This window comes from Microtus pennsylvanicus, chromosome 8, assembly GCF_037038515.1.
Source record: "Microtus pennsylvanicus isolate mMicPen1 chromosome 8, mMicPen1.hap1, whole genome shotgun sequence".
NCBI lineage: Eukaryota > Metazoa > Chordata > Mammalia > Rodentia > Cricetidae > Microtus > Microtus pennsylvanicus.
Window position 1 is genome coordinate 27,880,730 of NC_134586.1, and position 21,349 is coordinate 27,902,078.

The 21,349-nt window shown below is 49.1% G+C and overlaps 2 protein-coding genes across 8 annotated transcripts in view; one reads left to right on the top strand and one right to left on the bottom strand.

The window, feature by feature from the left end:
• Adipor2 (adiponectin receptor 2) overlaps positions 1 to 7,963 on the top strand; it is a 59,002-nt gene extending 51,039 nt beyond the window's left edge. For all 5 annotated transcript variants that reach the window (XM_075982977.1, XM_075982978.1, XM_075982980.1 and 2 more), the window contains 4 exons: positions 999 to 1,185; positions 1,427 to 1,614; positions 3,131 to 3,324; positions 5,196 to 7,963. In XM_075982977.1, the coding sequence (XP_075839092.1) occupies positions 999 to 1,185; positions 1,427 to 1,614; positions 3,131 to 3,324; positions 5,196 to 5,324 (698 nt within the window). In that variant the 3' untranslated portion in view covers positions 5,325 to 7,963. The remainder of the gene's footprint in view (positions 1 to 998; positions 1,186 to 1,426; positions 1,615 to 3,130; positions 3,325 to 5,195) is intronic.
• A 2,984-nt stretch (positions 7,964 to 10,947) lies between these two features.
• The window catches only part of Cacna2d4 (calcium voltage-gated channel auxiliary subunit alpha2delta 4), a 100,455-nt gene continuing 90,053 nt past the window's right edge, over positions 10,948 to 21,349 (bottom strand). For 2 of the 3 annotated variants that reach the window (XM_075982982.1, XM_075982984.1), the window contains 9 exons: positions 17,016 to 17,086; positions 16,545 to 16,620; positions 16,064 to 16,116; positions 15,556 to 15,608; positions 15,277 to 15,297; positions 13,656 to 13,773; positions 12,079 to 12,191; positions 11,748 to 11,830; positions 10,948 to 11,052 (listed from right to left, as the gene is read on the bottom strand). In XM_075982982.1, coding sequence (XP_075839097.1) covers positions 10,948 to 11,052; positions 11,748 to 11,830; positions 12,079 to 12,191; positions 13,656 to 13,773; positions 15,277 to 15,297; positions 15,556 to 15,608; positions 16,064 to 16,116; positions 16,545 to 16,620; positions 17,016 to 17,086 — 693 coding nt within the window. The remainder of the gene's footprint in view (positions 11,053 to 11,747; positions 11,831 to 12,078; positions 12,192 to 13,655; positions 13,774 to 15,276; positions 15,298 to 15,555; positions 15,609 to 16,063; positions 16,117 to 16,544; positions 16,621 to 17,015; positions 17,087 to 21,349) is intronic. The other variant, XM_075982983.1, reaches the window with a different exon arrangement.

Genomic DNA, 21,349 nt, shown 5'->3' on the forward strand with positions numbered 1-21,349 from the left:
ACAGGGCTCTTCAGCATTTGTAAACAAATGTAAATTAGAGCTTTGAAAGCCCCCACGGCATATGCCAGAGTGCACAAATGATAGTATATACCAAAATCTAAGAGGTAACTCTACTCTGCCTTCATTTTGGATTGTGGTCCTTAGGTGAATGAGAAATTATTAACCTCCCTCCCTCCCTCCCTCCCTCCCTTCTTTCTTTCTTTCTTTCTTTCTTTCTTTCTTTCTTTCTTTCTTTCTTTAAAGATTTATTTATTTATTACGTATACAGTGTTTTGCCTGCTTTTAAATTGCAGGCCAGAAGAGGGCACGAAATCTCATTATAGATGGCTGTGAGCCACCATGTGATTGCTGGGAATTGAACTCAGGACCTCTGGAAGAGCAGCCAGTGCTTCTAACCACTGAGCCATCTCTCTAGTTCCCCCATCCCTCACTTTTTTTTTCTCCTCAAGACAGGGTCTCTTTCTCTGTAATAGCTCTCGCTGTCCTGGAATTCACTTCGTAGACCTCAAACTCACAGACATCTTCCTGCCTCTACTTCCCGTGTTGTAGAATTAAAGGTGTATGCCACCCCCACCCGACTTTTTATTTATTTACTGATTTACTTATTTTTCCTTTTTTGAATCAGGCTTTTATATATACCAGGCTACCTTGTTCCCTCTGCTGAGGATGGCCTTGAATGTATAATCCTCTTGCTTCTTCCTCCCAGCTTAAGGTGTGAGCCACCACACCTGGTGTGTGTGGTGCTGGAGATAGAACCAGGTCTTTGTGCATGCTGGGCTACCACTTGTTGCATCTTTAACTAGTCATTATATTCTTTAAAGTTTATAAAGCTGAAGTGTGTATGACTCCAGCAGTATTGGAAGTAAAGTAAAATATGGATAAACTTACGATGAAAATTTTTCTCAAAGAATTTATGGCTCTGGTATCACTGCTACTGGGAAAAGCTGAAAACAGCATACAACACCTTGGGTCACATCTTACCCTCACTCTTCTCCTAGGTTGTGTCTTCTTCCTGTGCCTGGGCATCTTCTATATGTTTCGCCCAAATATCTCCTTCGTGGCCCCTCTGCAAGAGAAAGTGGTCTTTGGGTTGTTCTTCCTGGGAGCCATTCTCTGCCTTTCATTTTCATGGCTCTTCCACACAGTCTACTGCCACTCGGAAGGGGTCTCCCGACTCTTCTCTAAGTAAGTATTCACGCTGTCCATGTTATCATCTGTGCTTTAGGATCAGTGGGGCAGGAACACCCTCCAGCAGAGCTGGCAGGATTCTTAATGTTACCATATGGAAATGTCTTCCCTTAATGTAGACAACCCAGTTTGCTTCTTAGTTGCTGCAGATATCATAAGTCGTAGGGGATTAATTGGAGTCTGTAACAGATGATAATTTTTTAGCATTAAATGGAGTTCTTTTAAATTTCAATCCTAGGTTGGATTACTCTGGTATTGCTCTTCTGATCATGGGAAGTTTTGTTCCTTGGCTTTATTATTCTTTCTACTGTAACCCACAACCTTGCTTCATCTACCTGATTGTCATCTGTGTGCTGGGCATTGCAGCCATTATTGTCTCCCAGTGGGACATGTTTGCCACCCCTCAGTATCGGGGGGTCAGAGCAGGTGAGTGTATGTGAACATGTCGTTCTATTGGTCATTTATGGTATGCTATTATAAACCGATACTTTTGCAGTGTAGAGATGAAGTAACCACCGTTCTTGTGGGACTTCTTGCCTGCCTGGTGGTCAGTTATTAGAAAGCACAGGGTTGATGGGCGGGCGCACACATATATTTTGGGCAGTGTTGTATCTTTGAGGAAATACTACAATATAATGACTTCTGTAATTGTTTCATCTTAGTATACTTCGTGGTGACTGATTTTTTTTTTGTTTATATTTAGTGTTTTATATTTTAGTTTAAATTGCTTTAATAAATAAGACCTGAGTTCATTGCTGATTATGTACCAATAAAGTAGATACTATACTTTTCTTCTGATATAGGGGTCTTTGGTATTTAGGTAATGCCTGCTGAGTGTCCTGTGACATCGGTAGTCTTCTTGCTTGAATGTGGCATTTGTAGAACCAGAAGATTGAAAAATTTGCCTTTAATTTTGAAATCAGTAGCCTGTGCTGAATGATTCTGACAAAATCTTTCAGAACTCGGACTCTGTGTTGCCTGAAGTTGTGTCTTCTACTTTCTGCCTCCCAAGTGGTACTACCACATATGCTTTTCCTGTTATAAACTCAAGCCCTGATTGATCTGCATGCAACTAGAGTACTAGAAACAGAACTAACCCCATGTTGATGACACAGCAGTCTGCTTTCCTTCTTTTTAGGACGTCCACATAAGACGTCCAGTAGCCAGTGCTGGCTCTGTAGTTCTTCACTAGGTCAGTGGTGTTAAACCTATTGGAGTGCATGAGATAAGAACATCTTTGCTGAGTGGAGCTGAGCATTCTACTTTTTATAAACACCAGAAGGTTAAGTCCTGAGCCTTTTCTTTGAGAGTGAAAAGCACTATTGGCAGCCTTTCTTCATATGCAAAGGAAAAGAACAGGAGTGTAGCAATGCCCTAGGGGACAGTGTGGGGGGGTGGTGTTAGTTTTTATTAGGTCTGCTTGGTCCCTGAATTTCATACAGTTAGTATGCCTTTCCTCCTCTCATTTAGGTGTACATGTTTCCTGATTGTGCATCCTGCATGCATTCTCGCATATGTTGTGGCACTCCAGCAGCTTACTGGTGATGCTGGGTAGAGCCCCAGAGTCTGGGGAAAGCTTTTCACCATTTACAGCCTATTGCAGTCTGCCTGTAAAAGGGAGGCATTTAAGGAAGCTTAAGCTAACTCCCCGTGCTTTCTTTTCCTAAAACTCTTCACAGAGTGGTTCTTTCTAACTAACCTCAGGGTTGCTTACATAGCCTGGCTTACTGTGAGGTTTCTCATATCTGTAAATGGAGCATACCTCCATTGTCTTGTGTGATGGTGTCTCAAAGGTTGAAGGACCTTCTTTTTTCTTTAAAACAAGAATGACTGTCTTTGAAATTTTAAGTTGATCAGAGTGAATAGTATTATGTTGTAATACTGACTTCTTTCTTATTTTCTTTGTGTGTTCTCTTTTTATTCTGTTCCCCTGATGTCTTAGGAGTATTTGTGGGCTTAGGCCTGAGTGGAATCATCCCTACTCTACACTATGTCATCTCAGAAGGCTTCCTGAAGGCTGCCACCATAGGGCAGATAGGCTGGCTAATGCTCATGGCCAGCCTCTATATCACAGGAGCTGCCCTCTACGCTGCCCGCATCCCTGAACGCTTCTTTCCTGGCAAATGTGACATCTGGGTAAGTGTGGTCAATGGTGATAAGGTTTATGTTGCTGTTAGTTAGGCACACTGGGAGTGATGTGATTGAAAGTTAAGTGACTTGTGTTCTGGTCTTAGCTCTGTCCCTTGTTGTCTGGTTCCTCTGGGCAGTGAGCGTAGTGCTAACCCTGATGATGGAGCACTCGGTGCCTGCCTGGCACAGTACTGAGTCCTGCAAATGTACAGGTCATCCAGTGTCAGTCCCACAAGTCATATGCATTCTTGTTTTCACTTTACAGATAGGAAGCTGTGGCTCAGGAAGGCTCAACAGCTTGTCTAAAGCAAGTGGCCATTAAGTGGTCAACAGAAACAGAATCAGGCTGGTTTTAGTGTCCGTCTTTGTCTTGTTTGCAGAAGTGGAGTCATTGGACATTCTGTCTGTTTCCCATCTTGTTTCTCACTATGAGAGAAGGGCAATCTTCTACTGAGATCATTTTTAAAAAAGAGAAGGCTGAAGCTGGGTGTGCTAGTGCACACCTTTAAGCCCAGTACTCAAACAACAAAAAACAGAAACGGGGGGAGAGGGAGGGAGAGAGAGAGATGGGAGGGGGAGAGAGCTGGGTTACTAATTTAGCTATTAGTTATTATTATTGTGTATGTTTGATGCATGTGTGTTTAGAATGGGCACACGCATGCTATGGTGCCCATGTAGAGGTCAAAGGAGATCTTTCTGGAATTGGCTGTCTTCTGCTACAGTGGTTGCTAGGCTTTGTGCAACAAGTGCTTTTACCTGTTGAGCTATCTTGCTGATCCTAAGATCCGTTTTGGTACCCAAACCCAGTGATATTGATAGCAGATTGATCCTCTATGTGTCTGGTGGGGGAATGGAGGAGAGGGAGGTAGCTAGACTGTGGAAAGATTAGGGAGAAAAACTGAGGAACTAGTAAAGATGGACATTTCTACCTGAAGATGATCTGAAACATTTTCAGCAGTGTAGTAAATAGATAGCGAGTGCTCTTAAAGTGAGGTCTGACTCATAGGTCCTGCTTCTCACTACTGCTCACAGTTGTTTGCTGAGCTGGCCACTCATGTTCTTAAAGTTAATGAAGAGAGATGGTCCTGAACTCAGTCTTCTGAGCTTCAGGTTAGCTAACTTACCTTTCATTTCTTCTCAGGTATACTTCTTTTTTTGTTTGTTGGTTTGTTTTGTTTTTTGAGACAGGGTTTCTCTGTGTAACGGCCCTGGTTGTCCTGGAACTTGCTTTGTAGACCAGGTTGGTCTCAAACTCACTGAGATCTGCCTGCCTCTGCCTCCTGAGGGCTGGGATTAAAGGCTTACGCCATCACCACTCGGCTCAGTTATACTTCTGATACCAGTGTCTTGATAAATAGCACCGTGTCTTTCCATTTTAAGACCATGAGAGAGTGTTGTAATTTCTCAAGTGTTTGTCAGTAAACCATATCCCGCTGCTGATTGTCAGGGGGTCCTGGGGAATTTGGTGATCTAACTGTAAGGTCTGTATGGAATTTACTCCTAAGTTCACTGAACTTATAGGCAGTACCTATATTTCTCTAGGAGAGCTGGCTTTTGACTCAGAATATGGGGTCCCCGATGGATATTCTTGTCCCATCTTGAATTTTTGGATTTTTCAAGACAGGGTTTCTCCATAGCTTTTTTGGTTCCTGTCCTGGAACTAGCTCTTGTAGACCAGGCTGGCCTTGAACTCACAGAGATCCGCCTGCCTCTGCCTCCCTAGTGCTGGGATTAAAGGCGTGCGCCACCACCGCCAGGCTCCCCATCTTGAATTTGAATTGTTATCATATGCATTTCCACTGTCAAGCTGGGAAGCAGTATCTCTTCCTAGGTACCTATAGCAGGCTTAGTAATGGTCTCCCCCTCTCTCCCTCCAGTTCCACTCCCACCAGCTCTTCCACATCTTTGTGGTTGCTGGTGCCTTCGTTCACTTCCACGGCGTCTCAAACCTGCAGGAATTCCGTTTCATGATTGGTGGGGGCTGCACTGAAGAGGATGCACTGTGAAACTTCACACGAGCCAGGGACTGTGACCCCGAACCCAGGCCTGCAGCTCCCACAGGCCTGCTTACTGGCTGCTGGTGCCAGTGCCAGAGAAGCCCCAAACTTGGACAGCCTCACGGGCCTTGTGATGGCCCAAGGGCTCCATGGGGCTCAAGACTAAGAAGAGAAAAACAAAAATAAATCATACCTCAAAGGATGGAGTGCATCAATTTGGAGAAAAGGCGAAATGGCTCATCCCCTTACTTCCTTTTGGGATCTTCCGATTGAAGGCAACTCTGCAAGACCCTTGCCTGACAGACTGGCTTCTGATGTGATCGTATTTATTTGTAGAAGATGGGAATATTGGTTGGTGGTTCTTTCTTCTCCCTTTCTCTCTCCTTAAAGCAGTAATACATGAGTACCGTGTACCAACAGATTGTGCCACTGGAGCTCCTCAAAACAATAACCAAACCAATTTAGGTGAACATTTATATCCAACAAAGGGGTTGGAGTGTGAGTGTAGGCACTCTTTTGGGAGAACAAAAAAATTAATGTAAATAAGATTTCTAATTTACTGTTTAAATAAGAATTTATATAAACATTTAAAACATAGGGGCAGGGGAGGGAGGGAGACTTTTTTAAAAGAATGAAACATGCAAGTACCACACACTGTTTCAATTTTGCACAAAGAGATGGAAGGAGGATAAAGTGGTAGCCCCAGAATGCACGATGTCTTGGTGCACCAAGGTGCCTTTCATAGGCTGATAACACTTGGATCCTGCTGGGACAGAGGGTACAGCCCCAGCCCAGAGATCTTCTGGCCACTCTCAACAGTGAGGGGAGGCAAATGAAAGGAAGTGGTGTGTGCTTTTCCAGTGAAAGCAGCAGAGGCTGCTGTATGGCTCTAGAGAAGGCGTCAGTTGAGAGGCTGTCACATAGGCCCTTTCTGGAGTGGTGTAGTAAAGAGATGATGAAGGGAAGGAGCATCAGCACAGGGCCTATCTAGTTTTTCTCCGTGTCCTGTTTAACCAGGTGGTAGTTCTTATCTGAATAGAGATGTGGCCATTTTCCAGACCCTCTCTTTGGAGCCTTGAGCTATTCTGCAAACTTTGCTCTCTTGAGAATCACTGCCCTAACGATCCTTCCTCCTGGAAATAAAAAACTGCCCCTGCTTCTCCTCCCACCTTCTCCCTCCCACCATAGCTCCTGGCATGGAGCCAGTCACTAGTGAAATTCTAATGAAGTCAAATAGGCAGGTATAGAGAGCCATCCCTACTGGGAGTGATGGTGTTTTTCTCTGGTGCACTGTCTTGGCAAGTGTGGTATGGCAGAACAGGTTCTTATGTTCCCCTTGGACAGAAAGTCAGCGATATCTACTGTGGAGTAGTTAGCACTCACTGAGTGCCGTTTGCAAGGAGTGTGGTACAGAGTTGGAAAGGAAGTGGTGTGTTCCTGCTAGGTGTCTGATAGACTTAAGCCCACAATTTTGAATGGCTGCTAGAAGACAATTTCTCTGTCCCAGGGCTACTGTGTTATGGGTTTTAGAGACTGGGGATGAGTTGGGTCTGGTTTATAGAATTCTGATCTTGGCTCCTAAGTGAGAAGCCAAGCATTTGAGTCTCGAAGACTTTAGGCAGGCATCACATCCTGGGGCTGGTGGGTATTGCGTTTAACATAGGGCCTCAGGTATCTCAAAAGGGATGCTTGGGAGTGGGAGAAGGTTCTAATTTATTCAGTAGTGTTTTCTTGGTTATGTTGTCCTTCCTTTACCTTCAGATCCCCAGCTGCATCCTTTACCTTCAGATCTCCAGCTGCAGCTGGGGATCCAGGAAGGCATCCACTGTAAAAGCTGGGAAGAACTTACGAGTGTTTGATTGTGGATAAGGTCACTGCTCTAGGTAGACCAAACAGAAGACTCCGGGTGAACAACATTGTGTCAGGCAGAGTTAGAGAACAGTGTTAATTCCTCAAGCAGTTAAACAGGACAATGTCCATCTAGAAGGAAGTTCACCTAGGTTTGTGGTAGCAACAGCACATATCAGAAGCCAGACTTACTTCCTGGTCCTGTACTTGGGATAGAGTATGAGATGCTACCCATGACTCTATAGAACTAGAGGTCTTTGGGTCCAGTCATCCCTTTCCCAAGCAGGGAGAATCTGGTTCACCATAGCACAAACTCTTAGGGAAAAGAATCAACACCACTAGTGTGTCTAGTAACTTCCCTTCTGTGTGTGTGTCTGTGTGTGTGTCTGTCTGTCTGTCTGTGTGTGTGTGGGCACATTTGTGCCCATGTGTGTCTCTGCAGCTCACTACAACAGCCTCCATGTGCACTTGACTTGGTGCCCCCGGGAGCTCGTCAGGTTGGCACCTGAGTGCCTTACCTTCAGCAGTTTGAGGCTGGCTTGTTCTGCGCACGTGTTTCATTTTCTTCTTGGCCCTAGGCCAGTTAGGAACCTGTACACCTTCATTCTTTCATCAGTAAATAGTGGCCTTTGTCAGTATTTCCCCTTTCTAAGTTGCTGATGTCACAAAGCACACTTTTGGGGATTGTAGAAGGTTGGGGTTCCAGAAAGGCATCTATGTGACTGTTCCATTCACCATGGGATTTCCCTACTTGCTGTCTTCTCAATTTCTCTAATAAAAAGAGCCAAATGGAAGATCAACTTTGTTGTGTTTTTATTGCCTTTTTTCTTTTAAAAACCTTACTTCACTTTGGGGATATCCTTAACACCCTAATTTAGACAGGAAGTTTAAGGAATTTTTAGAAACTTCTTGTCATCAGGAAGATCATGAGTTTAAGGCTAACCTGGGCTACACAGACCTTATCTTTTAAATAAGATGAGCTTTCTCTATACTTGGTTGCGGTGACCATAGAGGTCTGAGAGCTGGGGGAGCCTTGCCACATGCACATGGTCACTGTGTTTTATCAGGGCGGTCTGCACTCCCTAGAGAAGCTCTGCATGGCACTGCTGCAGCCCAGGAGCAGTACTGTCTCAAATTCTTTGCTGTAGTTGCACTGAAGCACTGGTTATTCCCCACCCCCATGTAAATACTTGTTGGCTCAGCCCCTCGGGAACCATTGAGGAGGGCTTAGCTGCAGCTTCATGGCCTGGCATCTGTCTGCCTGTCCTTTGACTACACTAGCCTTGGAATAGAGAGGCAAGTATGCATCCTCAGTCCTGTCATTTGCTATGGGACATGGGTCCCTGGCCCCTCCCATATGCTCTCACCTGCCAAAAATAAAAGCACCCTTTGCAGCCTTCCTTTACACTGTGAAGAGTGTTCCCCAAACTGCCATTGAGCTTGGCTTGGCTTCTGCCAAACGCTTGTGCTAACTGGTATTTTTTTTTTTTTGGAGCCCGTCTTACCCCTATACTTTTCTGACCTTAAGATGCGTCCACTCCCAAGTTCTCCTGAAGCAAACTTCATTTAGCATTATGAGATGGTGTTGAAGCCTTTTATTTGAGGTGGTTCTAGTAAAGCATGTGCTTCTGACAGCATCCTTGAGCTCTTCCATTGAAGGTGATGCATAAAGATGCCAGAACACCATATCCCACTTAGTGAATGGCAGGGACACCAACTTCTTTCCTCAGAAGTCAAAGGACTGGATCTTTAACCAAAGCTAGGCTACCACCTGCAAGCATCTTGATGGAGTTCTGCATCGTGTGTTCTGCATCGTGGGACAGAGTGGCGGTCTGTCGGGTATACCTTTGCTTCAGCTGCTTCTGGTGACGCTTGAAAACATACAGTTCTTTAGCAGTGCCAGGTACAAGAGCTCCATATTTGTGGCCAGGAACCGCCTGGCATTCTACACTTAACGTTTTTATTCTGTGCCCAAAATAGTTGATAAGTTGGTTCAAATGCTTTGCCTGGGTGGATGAGGGAGAGGAGCTCCCCTGAGAGACCATGCAGTGCTTGTCACTGAGACCTAATGCTGCCGAGTAGAGGTAACAACACTAAAGACAAAGCCAGGGAGGCAGGCACTGGGAAAGACCTACCCTGCCATGCCTGGTGGCATGTCTTGGTAGCATGGAGGAGGAAGCTCAGCTGCAGTGGTTTGTACCTCACCTGGGCTGGGCAGCACCTCTGATCTTTCCTGCCTTCTAAGCTATGAAGCAAGATGCTTAGGGGTGTGGGGAGAGTGCTTAGTCTGCCCAGTGCCTGCTGCTGCGGGTTGGGAGCTCTCTAGGTATGTTGCCTGTTCCACAGGATCCTCACAAAGCCAAGATTTAGAACCAGTTTCCCCTCTGCAAACTTTAGTTTCCCCTTTTTACTTTATTTCAAGACAGGGTTTCCCTGTGTAGCTCTGGGTGTTCTGGAACTCACTTTGTAGACCAGACTGACCTTAAATTAAGAGATTTGCCTGCCTCTGCCTCTTGAGTGCTGGGACTAAAGATGTGTGTGCCGCTTTGTGGGGATTAGTTTCCTCATTTAAATGACAGAAAATCATGGGGCTTGAGAGGCTTAGCTAGTGAAGTACAAGGATCCAAGTTAGTTTCCCCGTCATCCTTGAAACAGTGGGGGAATAGCAGGGCATGCTTGTAATCCCAGCACTGGGGGAGGTGGTAACAGAAAGATCCCTAGGACTTCCTGGCCATCTAGTGTGGCTGAATTGGAGGGCCCCAGGTTTAGCGAGAGACCTTATCTCAAAAAATAAGGTAGGGAGTGGGTGAGGAAGATGACCAACAGCATCCTCTGGCCTCTGCGTCTGTGCACAAACAGGTCCACAAACATACACAGTCACATACATCACACGTGCCAAAAAGGGCAGGTGAATTGTACCTACTTCAAGGCATGGTGGCCAGGATTATATGTGTTTCTAACCTCAAGGGCTTTCACCAGACAGGTGGTTAGTTACTTTTGTAGAACACAAGCCACAGAAAGCCCACCATGGTCTCAGAGACTGTATGTGCCCCTGACCTTAGTGAGGATCCTGACCTGGCTGCCTTTGTAGCTCCTCCTCTGGACCACACCATTGTACAGTGCTGCAGCTGCAGGTCTCAGCCTGGTAGCTTTTCTTTTTCTTCTTTTCTTTTTGAGATAATAATATCAATATGTCTCCCTTCCCTTTCCTCCTTCCAGATACCCCTCCCCCCTCTCCTTCAGATTATTGGTGTAAAAAGGTTGGAGTTCTTCAGTGGGTGGCATTCTGATGACAGCTCACAGGATTTTATTTCCATTTCTTTCCTCCTTCCTGCTCCTTCTCTGAGTCTTCTTGTCTCTCCCTCTGCCTGCCTTCCCTTGTACTATATGTAGTGGATGAAGGCGTCTTCCTAAAGACTCCTGTGTTGATGGCTAGTGTGTTCTTGACATAGCCTCTGCGTGGGTCTCACTGCTCAACCCTGGCCCCCAGAACTCAGGGAAACACCTGCCCCTTTGACTGTTTCTGATCTTTGGTAACTTGTATCCTTCCTCCAATTAAGCTCTTGTTGGGAGTCTTGAAGCAGAGGTAAGAGTAGAAGACTTGGGGTACCTGGTACCCCATACCTTGGAGAGCCTTGGGGATCCTTCCAACAGTCTCTAAGAGGCAGAGACTGGTGGTAGCCCCAGGAGACACCTTACTGCTAAGAATCTGAGACCTCACCAGCTGGTGACTTTAGAATGTCTCTCTAAGGGTTCCCTTCTGTGTAAGTCAGATAGAATGGGGTCACCACAGAAGCTGGGGTGGAAGCAGCCAGGCCCACAGCGGTAGCAGGAGCAGAGGGAGTGACATTGCAATGTCTGAAGCGCCACCACAGTCCTGAGCGTTCTCCTGTAGAGACAGGTAAGGGGCATTAGGAGTGGGCTGTCCTCCCAACCCAAGGGCCAGCATGCAGTGTGGCTAGACACAGACAGAAGAGAGGAAACCTACCTTTCTTCCAGCTTTTTAGGGACAGTAAAAACAGCATACTTAGTCTTTGGGGTCTTCTCCTCATAATTGTGTGGAGCAGCCCTGACCTCCAGGGGCATCTCTAGGGGAGGTGGTTTGTGGCAGCCACACCCAGCTGAGACTGGGTAGTAAGGCCCGCATACCAGGTGTTAATAAATACCACTTGCTATTGTCACTAGCTACGTAATAGTGATTCGTGCTGAGGTAGCCCGAGTGTGGACGGAGAGGGGAAACTCCTTGGGCCCCAGGCTCTAGGAAGTATAGATTCCCTTGGGTCCTTTGTTCTCTTCTCTTCCCTTCTCTTTCTTCCTCTCTGCTTTTTGTCTCTCACCAACCCCCCAACCCTTGTGGCCTCTCTGTCCCACACAAACTGACCTGGGATTCCCTTGCTTGCTTCTGCCCCCTAGTGCTGGGATGACAGGCCTGGCCAATCTAATTTCTTACAACACACCACATAAATGTGAGTGCTAGGGTCTCCCAGTATGATGGGCACACACAGTTCTGTCATCAATGTCCAGACACATTCATATCCCAGGAAGTCACACACAGGACACAACTGGGGAGTTCACAGCCCACACCTCTGGATGGAAGGCATGGCAGGATCCTGGGCGCCGCCGGGGCTTCTGGGAGCGCATCCTGTCGCATTTGACAGAGGCATTATGTGCAGAGCTCACTGTCAAGGTCACAACTCTACGTAGTCCTGGAGATCCTGGGGTCAAGATCTAAGGAGGTCAGTGGCCCTGCGAGCAGGTTCAGGATGGGGAGCACCCCTCTCAGGGGCAGAGGGCTGGCCCATAAGTCATCCTGTAAGGAAGGGAATGGGGGTACAGGCTGGGCTCTGCACCCCAAATCTGAGCTTCTCCATGATCCCTCAGCCACCCCCTCCCCCTTGGGGGATGTGAAGGATATATTTGACTTCTGTGGCCTCCTGGAGGATGGGAGAGTAGGCGCTGCAGTCACAGGTAAGGTCTGTCACTAGGAGGAGCAGGTTGCTGCTGGGAATCTGTTGCATCACGAATGTCCTGCAGCAGAGAGGGTGGGAGGCTCTGAGTAGTAGGGGTACAGGCTAAGGAGAAGGACTTGGGGGAGAAACTTTCTGAGGCACCTGGAAAGACATGTAGCCATAGGCAGACTGAGGCCAGTAGCCCGGTACTTACAAGGCATTCCCTCCTTTCCCAATAGCCAGAGAAGATGAAGGAGCTGTCTTTAACAGGCACAGGGGCCATTCCCAGCAAACAGGGATATCAAATATCTCGGCTAGAGAGCTGGAGAACTTGCAGTTCTAAGCTTAGCCACAAGGTGGCACAATGCCCCTATACACAGCTTGGGGTAGGGGGTAGGGAAAGGCGTTTTTGCATTGGCCAGGTGTTAGAAACACAGCAGTGCCGTCTGCCACCAAGCATTTTGTATGGAGTGGGTGATGTTACACACACAGGTATATATCACACATATAAACTCACAGATGTGCTCATCACAGCATTATGTGAACTTGGTATCGTTCCCATTCTGCATAGACAAAACTGGCGAGAAGGGCTAAACTTGCCTATGGTTATAGTAGAGGCACAGAGGAGCAGAGCTAGATTTAAAGAGTCAAGCCTGTCTGCGGGGAGGCCCTTACTTTCTGCCATCCCCTTGACGTTTCCTTCAAGCCTCGAGATGAGCACAGTCAATAGCGCCAGTCCCAGGAAGGCTGCTCTGTGTGTACATAAGATGTCACACGCGATAAAGAAACAGAAACCTAAATCTGTCTGATGTCAGAATCTGAGGCTACAAAATAGCTGGCATGGGTCTGGGGTTCCCCAGACCTGCTAGTGGCCCTGGTGAGAAGCAAAACTGGTTGAGGGAGCCCCTAGATGTACTGTCTTCTTGGGTTGGGACAGAAGTCTCCTGGCTGCTTCCTCCAAGGTTTGGAGTGGGAAGTCAATAGGTTTGGCCTTCTAAGCTTGTCTGGACAAAGCTAGAGGTTTCTACCCAGGAGTTAGCCTGACTGGGTCCTGCTTGGAAACTATTGGCTTGGGGTGCTGATGCCCCAGAGAATGACAGCTCCCCCACCCCTGTGCATTTTCTGGGGACGCTGCAGACCTGCACACAGTTCCTACTTTGTAGAGGGCAGAACTCTTGCTTCTTTCCCTGCCTGGAGCGTAAGTGTGAAAGGCCTCGGCACCAGCTTGCCATGGCTGGTTTGGCTGAGCAGAAGGGAAGCAAGCAAGAGAGGCCTGTGGCCTTGGATTTAGAGAGACTTGTGGACATGGAAATTGGTCTCTGGATTCCTTTTCCCTGTGTTCCCTAATGCAGACCACCAAATTGTTCATGCCCCTCTTCCTCTCTCCTGCCTCAGCCTGGGGTTTTCCTGTGCCGAGGAGTAGGGAGGTGAGGAAGGTGACCTTTCCCTGAGGCACCGTCCTTTCCTACCGCGGACCTTCTGGTGGGTGCCAGGAGCGAGAAGTTGCACCCTGACTGGGCTTGGTGGCTGCATGGGGACTTACTTCTGGCAGGCCTCACACTCGATGATCCCATTGGCCTCCTGGATAGACGTCTGGTGCACGAACACTGGGTATTCTGTGTCACAGGGGTGCAGCAGGTCCTGCTTTTTGTGTTTGTGGGCTGTGGGTGACAGGAATGTGTGTGAGGAGGGCTATCACCTCACAGAGGTCCTAGGAAGCCCATCTGCAAGGGCAGCATCCTTTAGTTTGCTACAAGTGACCAGCACTCAGCAAAAGGCACCGCGGAGCTGCTGTGTGGCCCTCGCCAGGAGCCCTGAGATCTTTCTGCAGAGCACTCGTGGGCACCCTGCGGTGCTGCTACAACAAAGCACATTTTGCCTCTTACTGCCCAGCAGTGAAGGAAGTGTAGGGAAGACACAGTGGCCTGGAAACACCTGGAAGCGGAGGTGCAGACATGACATTGCTTTAGCAAGGTCACACAGGCATGAGGAAAGTCACAGGTCTCCTCAATGCCTGGACCCAGAAGCTTCCTTCACAGATAGTAAATCTAAGAGGGGAGGGCAGGCTGAACAATCCTCGTGGCCTTGGGAAGCACCCACAGCCCAGCCGGCTTCCATCCCTGTTTATGCCACTGGGCACCCCTGCTCCTGGTTCTCAGTGTCAGAGGACAGATGCCTCACAACTGGCTCTTCTCCTCCCAGGGGTTCAGGCTTAGAACTGAGCTATTTTCCTGCCACTGGGGTCACTGGCTTCATAACTCCAGTTATGAAGGGGGCCTAACCACAGGAACTTCAGGTCCAAGGACCTGCCCTGGTCAGCAGCAGCAGCTGAGGAGGCAGAGGGGAGGAGGGGAAATTGTTTATATAATGAAGCCAGACAAGAAGGCAGTGGGAGTCTCCTGGCTACTGGATGTCCAGAACCCAGAGAGAGTTTAGCGGGGTGGGCTAAGGTTGGCCATCGTTTTGGCCCCGGGAAGCCCACATCTCCAGGACCTAAGTGCGTTTGTGTCTCTCGGCTTGTAAAGGTCAGGTGTCCCCCTTTCCAGGCTGAAGTCAGGTGTCCCCCTTTCCAGGCTGAGGTCAGGTGTCCCCCTTCCCAGGCTGAGGTCAGGTGTCCCCCTTCCCAGGCTGAAGTCAGGTGTCCCCCTTCCCAGGCTGAGGTCAGGTGTCCCCTTCCCAGGCCGGCAGGAGTCAACAGCAGCTGGGACAAAGCTTTCCCTTTGCTTTGTGTCAGAGCTGCCATGACATGTCATTGTCCTTGGGGACTGTCCTTAGGCACAAGTTCAGGGGAGGGGTGCCATTCTAGAGGATACTCCCTCAAACCTGGAGCCTTGCCGAGGCTGCTTTCTTCTCTAGGGTGACCTGGTGGCATCTCAACAACATGGGCTATACCTCCCTTTTAACTATCAGAACCCCTCAAGAGGAGACGGCTGTTTCCTAAGGCAGGCCTGTACTTGTGTGGTCTGAGCTCTGGGCTTTCTTGCTTCCTCAAAATGGTGCTCTAAAGGTTTGGGGACCGCCTCCTGTCCCCAGTCAAGGAGTGTCCTAGGATAAAGAAATTCAGGCTGCTTGTGCTCACTCCCAGGACACAGACTTAAAGACAAGTCCTTTACAGCTCCCCCAGGGACTGGGCAAGGTAGGCTCTCTCCGTCAGAACTACTTACAATGATGAAAGACAGTCTTGGCTGCCCAGGACAAGAGCCCACCACAGGGTTGGACACGGCACAGGGAAGGCACAGCATCACACGAGGACAGGATGGCATAGGGCAGCGGTGATGGTACACGGAGCGAAGGTGATCAGAGGTGATGTGATATCACACACAGAGGCGAGGGGAAGGTGATGAGATGAGGTTATGAACATGAAGGCTTCGCCACCCACCCCAGGCAGAACCTTTCTAATGAGCTTCCCAGAGTGCTGCCCACAGCTGCTTCCTGGCACTTACCCTCTGACCCTTTGTCCTGCCAAGATCCCCAGGTACTCCACTGTAGAAGGAACCTGCAGGATGCAGAACACAGTCTCGGGGACTGGCATGTGAAGCTCTCGGGGTGCCACTGCCTCTAGCCGCCCCCTGTAGGAACCCGTCTTTCTGCTTGAGGGCATGAATGAAGGAGGGTGTAGGGTGGGGTTGAATGCCTCCCTCCTCCCGTGGCTAGTGAACCAGGCTATCTTGTGGGCCATAAGCAGCCCCTTTAAGGGTAGCCTCATGACCTCGTCCCTGTATGCAGGAATCTTGCCTGTCATTTTTAATCATAACCCAGTCCTTCCCCAAAGGGAACTCTTGTCACCTGGAACCCTCCCTCCAATTCAAGACTCAGGCCCCACCTGTAGGGAACACTCTCCTTTGGTCCTGGCCTCATGGTCCAATTCCCTGGTCCAGGGAGCCCTCCCCTCCCATGACCCCTGACTCCTGACCATGGTTTCTCTCCCCACTCCATCTAACCCCTACTCACAGCAGACATTCATGCAGTAGCCACCTGACCACCATCAAGGAGGCAGAGAGAGGCTGGAGGAAGAGCAGAGCTATTTCAGGGAAACCCCAAGTGATGTCCCTTAACAACCGCCCTCCAGACCCAACCTGCCTGCCCCTCAGAAGGAACGCCAGAGCAGAGGGACCTCAAAGACCTCCTGTAGGTCAGACTCCCCACAGGTTGGATTTGAAAAACCCTTCAGGAGTCTGGTCATTTCCCATCTCTGATAGACCAGTGCTAGGGACCCCTGAAAATCTAATGTCAGTCTGGGAGGTGAGAATGAGCACCCCCCCCAGGACAAGACAGCCCTGTAGCCCCAGGAGAAGGGGTGAGCATCAGAACAGGGTCCAGAATAGCCTGAGCCAGAAGGTCTGGGGCTGGATGAGGATGGGACCAGGTGACATCCTAAAGGACAGGGCAGAGGATGAGTCCCAGTAGAGGGATGGCCTGGGGAGACACTCACACTGATCAGGGCCTGGGCTGCACTGTGGCGGTGATCTGGGGGCTTGCACATGGCCTGGTAGTCATACATGGTCACACTGAAATGCAGAAGTGAGCTGTGTTGGAGCCAAGACCACTCCATGCCCTGGCCTGGAGGCCTTGGTTGCAGGATTTGTGTTGACCAGGGTCCATGTGGGTGCCCAACTCAAGGAGTGAGCCAGAGTAGAAGCCAGCTCATGCCAAAATGTCACTCCCATGCGTGGATGGCTTTAAGAACACAGATAGCATGCTTGCTGTGTTGGTCTGTGCTTTCCTCCAAGCCCTGAGCGGAGGCTGGAGAGTCACTCTGCGGGACGGCCATGCACCTTATACCCACCCCTAGATTGACTTCAGTCTCTGGCTCCAGAAAGGCATCTTTGGGGCCTCTCTGGGGGTGTCTGGGGTCAGACCCTGAGGGCTATCTGAGGACCAGAGAGGGGAGCGTCTCACTTACCGGCTGAACACCCCCATGCTGAGAAGCTGCGCCATGAGAGCTCCATCCACTTCCCCCAGAAATCTTCCCATCTGTGGGGGGGAACCAGAGAGAGCTACCGCCAGGCTGTCCCCGTAGCTGCCCTTCCACGGAATCCTTTCTTCTTCCTCGCAGCCCGCCCCTCCCCCAGCTGACCATCGCAATCAAGGCTTTCTAAATCATGTTGTCATCTGCAGCGGACTGTGAAATCGGCCCAGAGGGCACTCCAAAAGTGGTCCAGGGTTCCTTAACCATGAGTCGGAGCTTCCAAGGAAACGAGTTTGTGGGCCCCCTTTGTTGCATGTGCTTTTTGTTGCATGAGGTGGGGTGGTGATGGTGGTGGAGGTGAGGTGAGGTTAGTGGTGGTGGTTGTGTGTGTGTATCTGTGTGTGGTGATGCTGGTGGTGACGGTGGTGCAGGTGAGTTGGTGAGGTTAGTGGTGGTGATGGTGTGTGTGTATCTGTGTGTGGTGGTGCTGGTGGTGATGGTGGTGGAGGTGAGTTGGTGAGGTTAGTGGTGGTGATGGTGTGTGTGTATGTGTGTGTGGTGATGCTGGTGGTGATGGTGGTGGAGGTGAGTTGGTGAGGTTAGTGGTGGTGATGGTGTGTGTGTATGTGTGTGTGTGGTGATGCTGGTGGTGATGGTGAGTTGGTGAGGTTAGTGGTGGTGATGGTGTGTGTGTATGTGTGTGTGGTGATGCTGGTGGTGATGGTGGTGCAGGTGAGTTGGTGAGGTTAGTGGTGGGGATGGTGTGTGTGTATCTGTGTGTGGTGATGCTGGTGGTGATGGTGGTGGAGGTGAGTTGGTGAGGTTAGTGGTGGTGATGGTGTGTGTGTATGTGTGTGTGGTGATGCTGGTGGTGATGGTGGTGCAGGTGAGTTGGTGAGGTTAGTGGTGGTGATGGTGTGTGTGTATGTGTGTGTGTGGTGATGCTGGTGATGCTGGTGGTGGAGGTGAGGTGAGGTTAGTGGTGGTGATGGTGTGTGTGTATCTGTGTGTGGTGATGCTGGTGGTGATGGTGGTGCAGGTGAGTTGGTGAGGTTAGTGGTGGTGGTTGTGTGTGTGTATGTGTGTGTGGTGGTGCTGGTGGTGCTGGTGGTGGAGGTGAGTTGGTGAGGTTAGTGGTGGTGATGGTGTGTGTGTATCTGTGTGTGGTGATGCTGGTGGTGATGGTGGTGGAGGTGAGTTGGTGAGGTTAGTGGTGGTGATGGTGTGTGTGTATGTGTGTGTGGTGGTGCTGGTGGTGATGGTGGTGGAGGTGAGTTGGTGAGGTTAGTGGTGGTGATGGTGTGTGTGTATGTGTGTGTGGTGGTGCTGGTGGTGATGGTGGTGGAGGTGAGTTGGTGAGGTTAGTGGTGGTGGTTGTGTGTGTGGTGATGCTGGTGGTGATGGTGAGGTGGTCATGGTTGTTAGGATAAAGGAGTGGGAATGTACCTTTGCCAGGCCTGGGCCAAGGTGTGCCACTAAGAAATCACGGCACACAACAGATCTAATGCAAGAGGTTTACTGAGGGAGGGGGTGAGTGAAAGGCCATCTTGGAGTGGGGAGAGAGAAAGAGAGCTGTGATGTTCAGAGGGACTTTTTAAAGGGGGCGTATGCCACTTCGAGTTGCTACAGTGGAAATGTGCCACACCTGGTGTGGCAGGTGCTGCTGCAAGCTGCTGCCATTGAGCAGAGCTCTTGATTCACAGCAGTGATGCTAGCGGTGGTGGTGGTGCTGATGGTGGAGATGTAATATGTGGTAGCAGTGATGATGATAATGGTGGCGGTGGTGGCGGTGGTTGTGGTGATGGCGGTGGTAGAGTATGCTGTCAAAGGTAGCTTTCAGCAGGTTTTGCCATGAGCTTTGCTATCCTGGCTTCTTCATTGAGTGGAGGAGGGTAGGAGCCTGGGATCGCCCTCTGTGTTCCCTGCCTTCTCTGCATCAGCTGTATTTGTCTTTCACCTCTTGGGCTCTGGCCCTCTCTGCACATCCTTTTCCCTGCCCCCGGATTTGTTGCCAAAATACTCTCAGACAGCTTGGGTTTGGGAAAGTAGTAATGTCACTGCCCACCCCCAAAATAAGACAGGACCTCCTTGCTCATGATCTAATCAGTCAGTATCCGGGGACACCTGCTGCCCAGCATCCTCCAAGGCCCTGCCCCTGGATGGTTATGTCAGTTGGATTAGCTCTTTGCTGTTCCAGTGACTGTGTGTTTCCCTTCCATCAGCAGGGAGCACGATCCCTGCAGAGACTTGTCTCTACCCTTTGGCTGTTCGTTGCGTGTGTGTGTGTGTGTGTGTGTGTGTGTGTATAAAACCTGAAACTTATGCTCCTTAAGACAGGGAAACTAGGGCTGTAAGCCCATCCCATTCTCTTGCTAAATTGTAGGCTCATTCCTCACCAGCCCTGCTGATCAAATGCCCAGTTCTGAGGCAGGAGATCTGACTGTAAGAAAGTACACCTTGGAAAACACTTCTGCCTCTGCAAACAAAACTCCATATCCTAGAAAATGCCACTTAGCAGGAAATGTCCACTGCCCTTCTTTTTGTAAGACAACTTCTGCAACAATGGAAGCACTGTGGTCCACAAAAAGACTACACTTCCCAAAAACCCTTGTATTGAGAGCTGGCCAATGAAATGGAGTAAAGCCCAGAAGAGAACTTCTGGGAATTCACTTAAAGTGAGAGAACTGTGTTGGGGTACCCAAACTCCACTGTTGCCCTCTTATTTGGGACGTGGATTAGAAGGCAAGGATGCTACCATGAGGATGGGATACCTGGTGCCTCCAGGAAGCCATACTAAGCCTGTGCTGCCTTGATCTATGAAATAATCTGTGATTTGCTTAAGTCAATGCAACAGGGAGAACACTATCGCTAACGGATAGTTACTGTTGACTTTTGTCCAAATGAATAAATGCCTCAGATTGAAATTCTGGACCTGCAAAGGAAAGGTTCCAATGTGGATTTTGTCATTTCAGGACCCGGATTTTAACATGTGGCTTTACTAGGAACACAGCTGACAAGGGGCTTCCCAAGGCCCCTTACACCCGAGATTACCCATACATGGCATAGCCAACACGCTGGCAGAGCTCTGGAAGATCCAAAGGTCCAGGGTTGCCTGCATTTAGTTTGGTATGAGTTTGGGATAGAGTCAGGGTCCTATGAGGTCTGCCCTGGAGCCTGGAGTTCAGTAGATGGCTTAGGCAGGAAAGAATTCAGGAGTGAGCTGATAGCCTCTGTGGGATGGTTGCCCCAACGCAGGGCTGACTTTCCTGTTGTGTGGCTGCTCATCAAATACCCAGCAGTGCGCTCCTATCTGTGTTCAAACTGGTCTGAGTTCCAGGCCTGTGCATCTGTGGCCTCTTGGCCCAGCACAGCTCAGCTTACAGCTTGTCCCAGGCAGGCCCAGATGAGGAGAGAGATACTGAGCCCTGTCAAGGAGCTGCAGCTGACATGAATCCTAGAGCTAACCCAGGGGTCAGCACTCCTTATCCGTGGCTTCTGACGACCTGCAAGATTGGCTGTAATTCTATGAGACCCAGCCAAGTACATCTGAGCCAGTTAACTGTTTTGAGTAGAGACAGAGCAACCTGGACAGGGAATTGAAGGACTCAGGTTGGCAACTAGGTGTTAGAAACTTGTACGCTACCCTTGACCCCAAGACAAAGCTGGTCTGAGTTCACCAACCTCGTGTGTGTGTGTGTGTGTGTGTGTGTGTTTGGGGGGTGTCTTTGAGCTGGCAAAAGCCTCTAGATCGGTGATTCTCCACCTTCCTATTGCTTCAACCCTTTTATACAGTTCTTCATGTAGTGGTGACCCCCCAGCCTTGAAATTGTTTTTGTTTCAAAACTGTGATTTTGTTGTTGTTATGAATCATAATGTAAATATATGTGTTTTCTGATGGTCTTAGGTACCCCCTGTGAAATGGTTGCTTGACCCCCAAAGGAGTTGGGACCCACCGGTTGAGAACTGCTGCTCTAGAAGCTAGTTTTATTTATACTTTGTTTAATTTCATAAAGGATTTGGATCAGCTTGTAAGCCTATGCAAAACATAAGATAATACAACACTTGAGAAAATGAAGGCACATAAGCTAAGCACTTAAAATAGGGAATGAAAATGTATGTTACATCAAATATAAACCTCAGAACAGACCGACTGTTTCTGTGATGTCCTGGGATCACAATTCATGAGCATATGGGATGCTCTAGACAGAATGGGAGCAATTCAACCCAATGTGCTATCCAAGGGCCCTGGGGTCTTCTTCACTGAGGTGGCCCTTTGCAGTTGTCGCAGCTGGACTGGGTTGGGGGCAACGATTGGCAAGCTAGGGGTG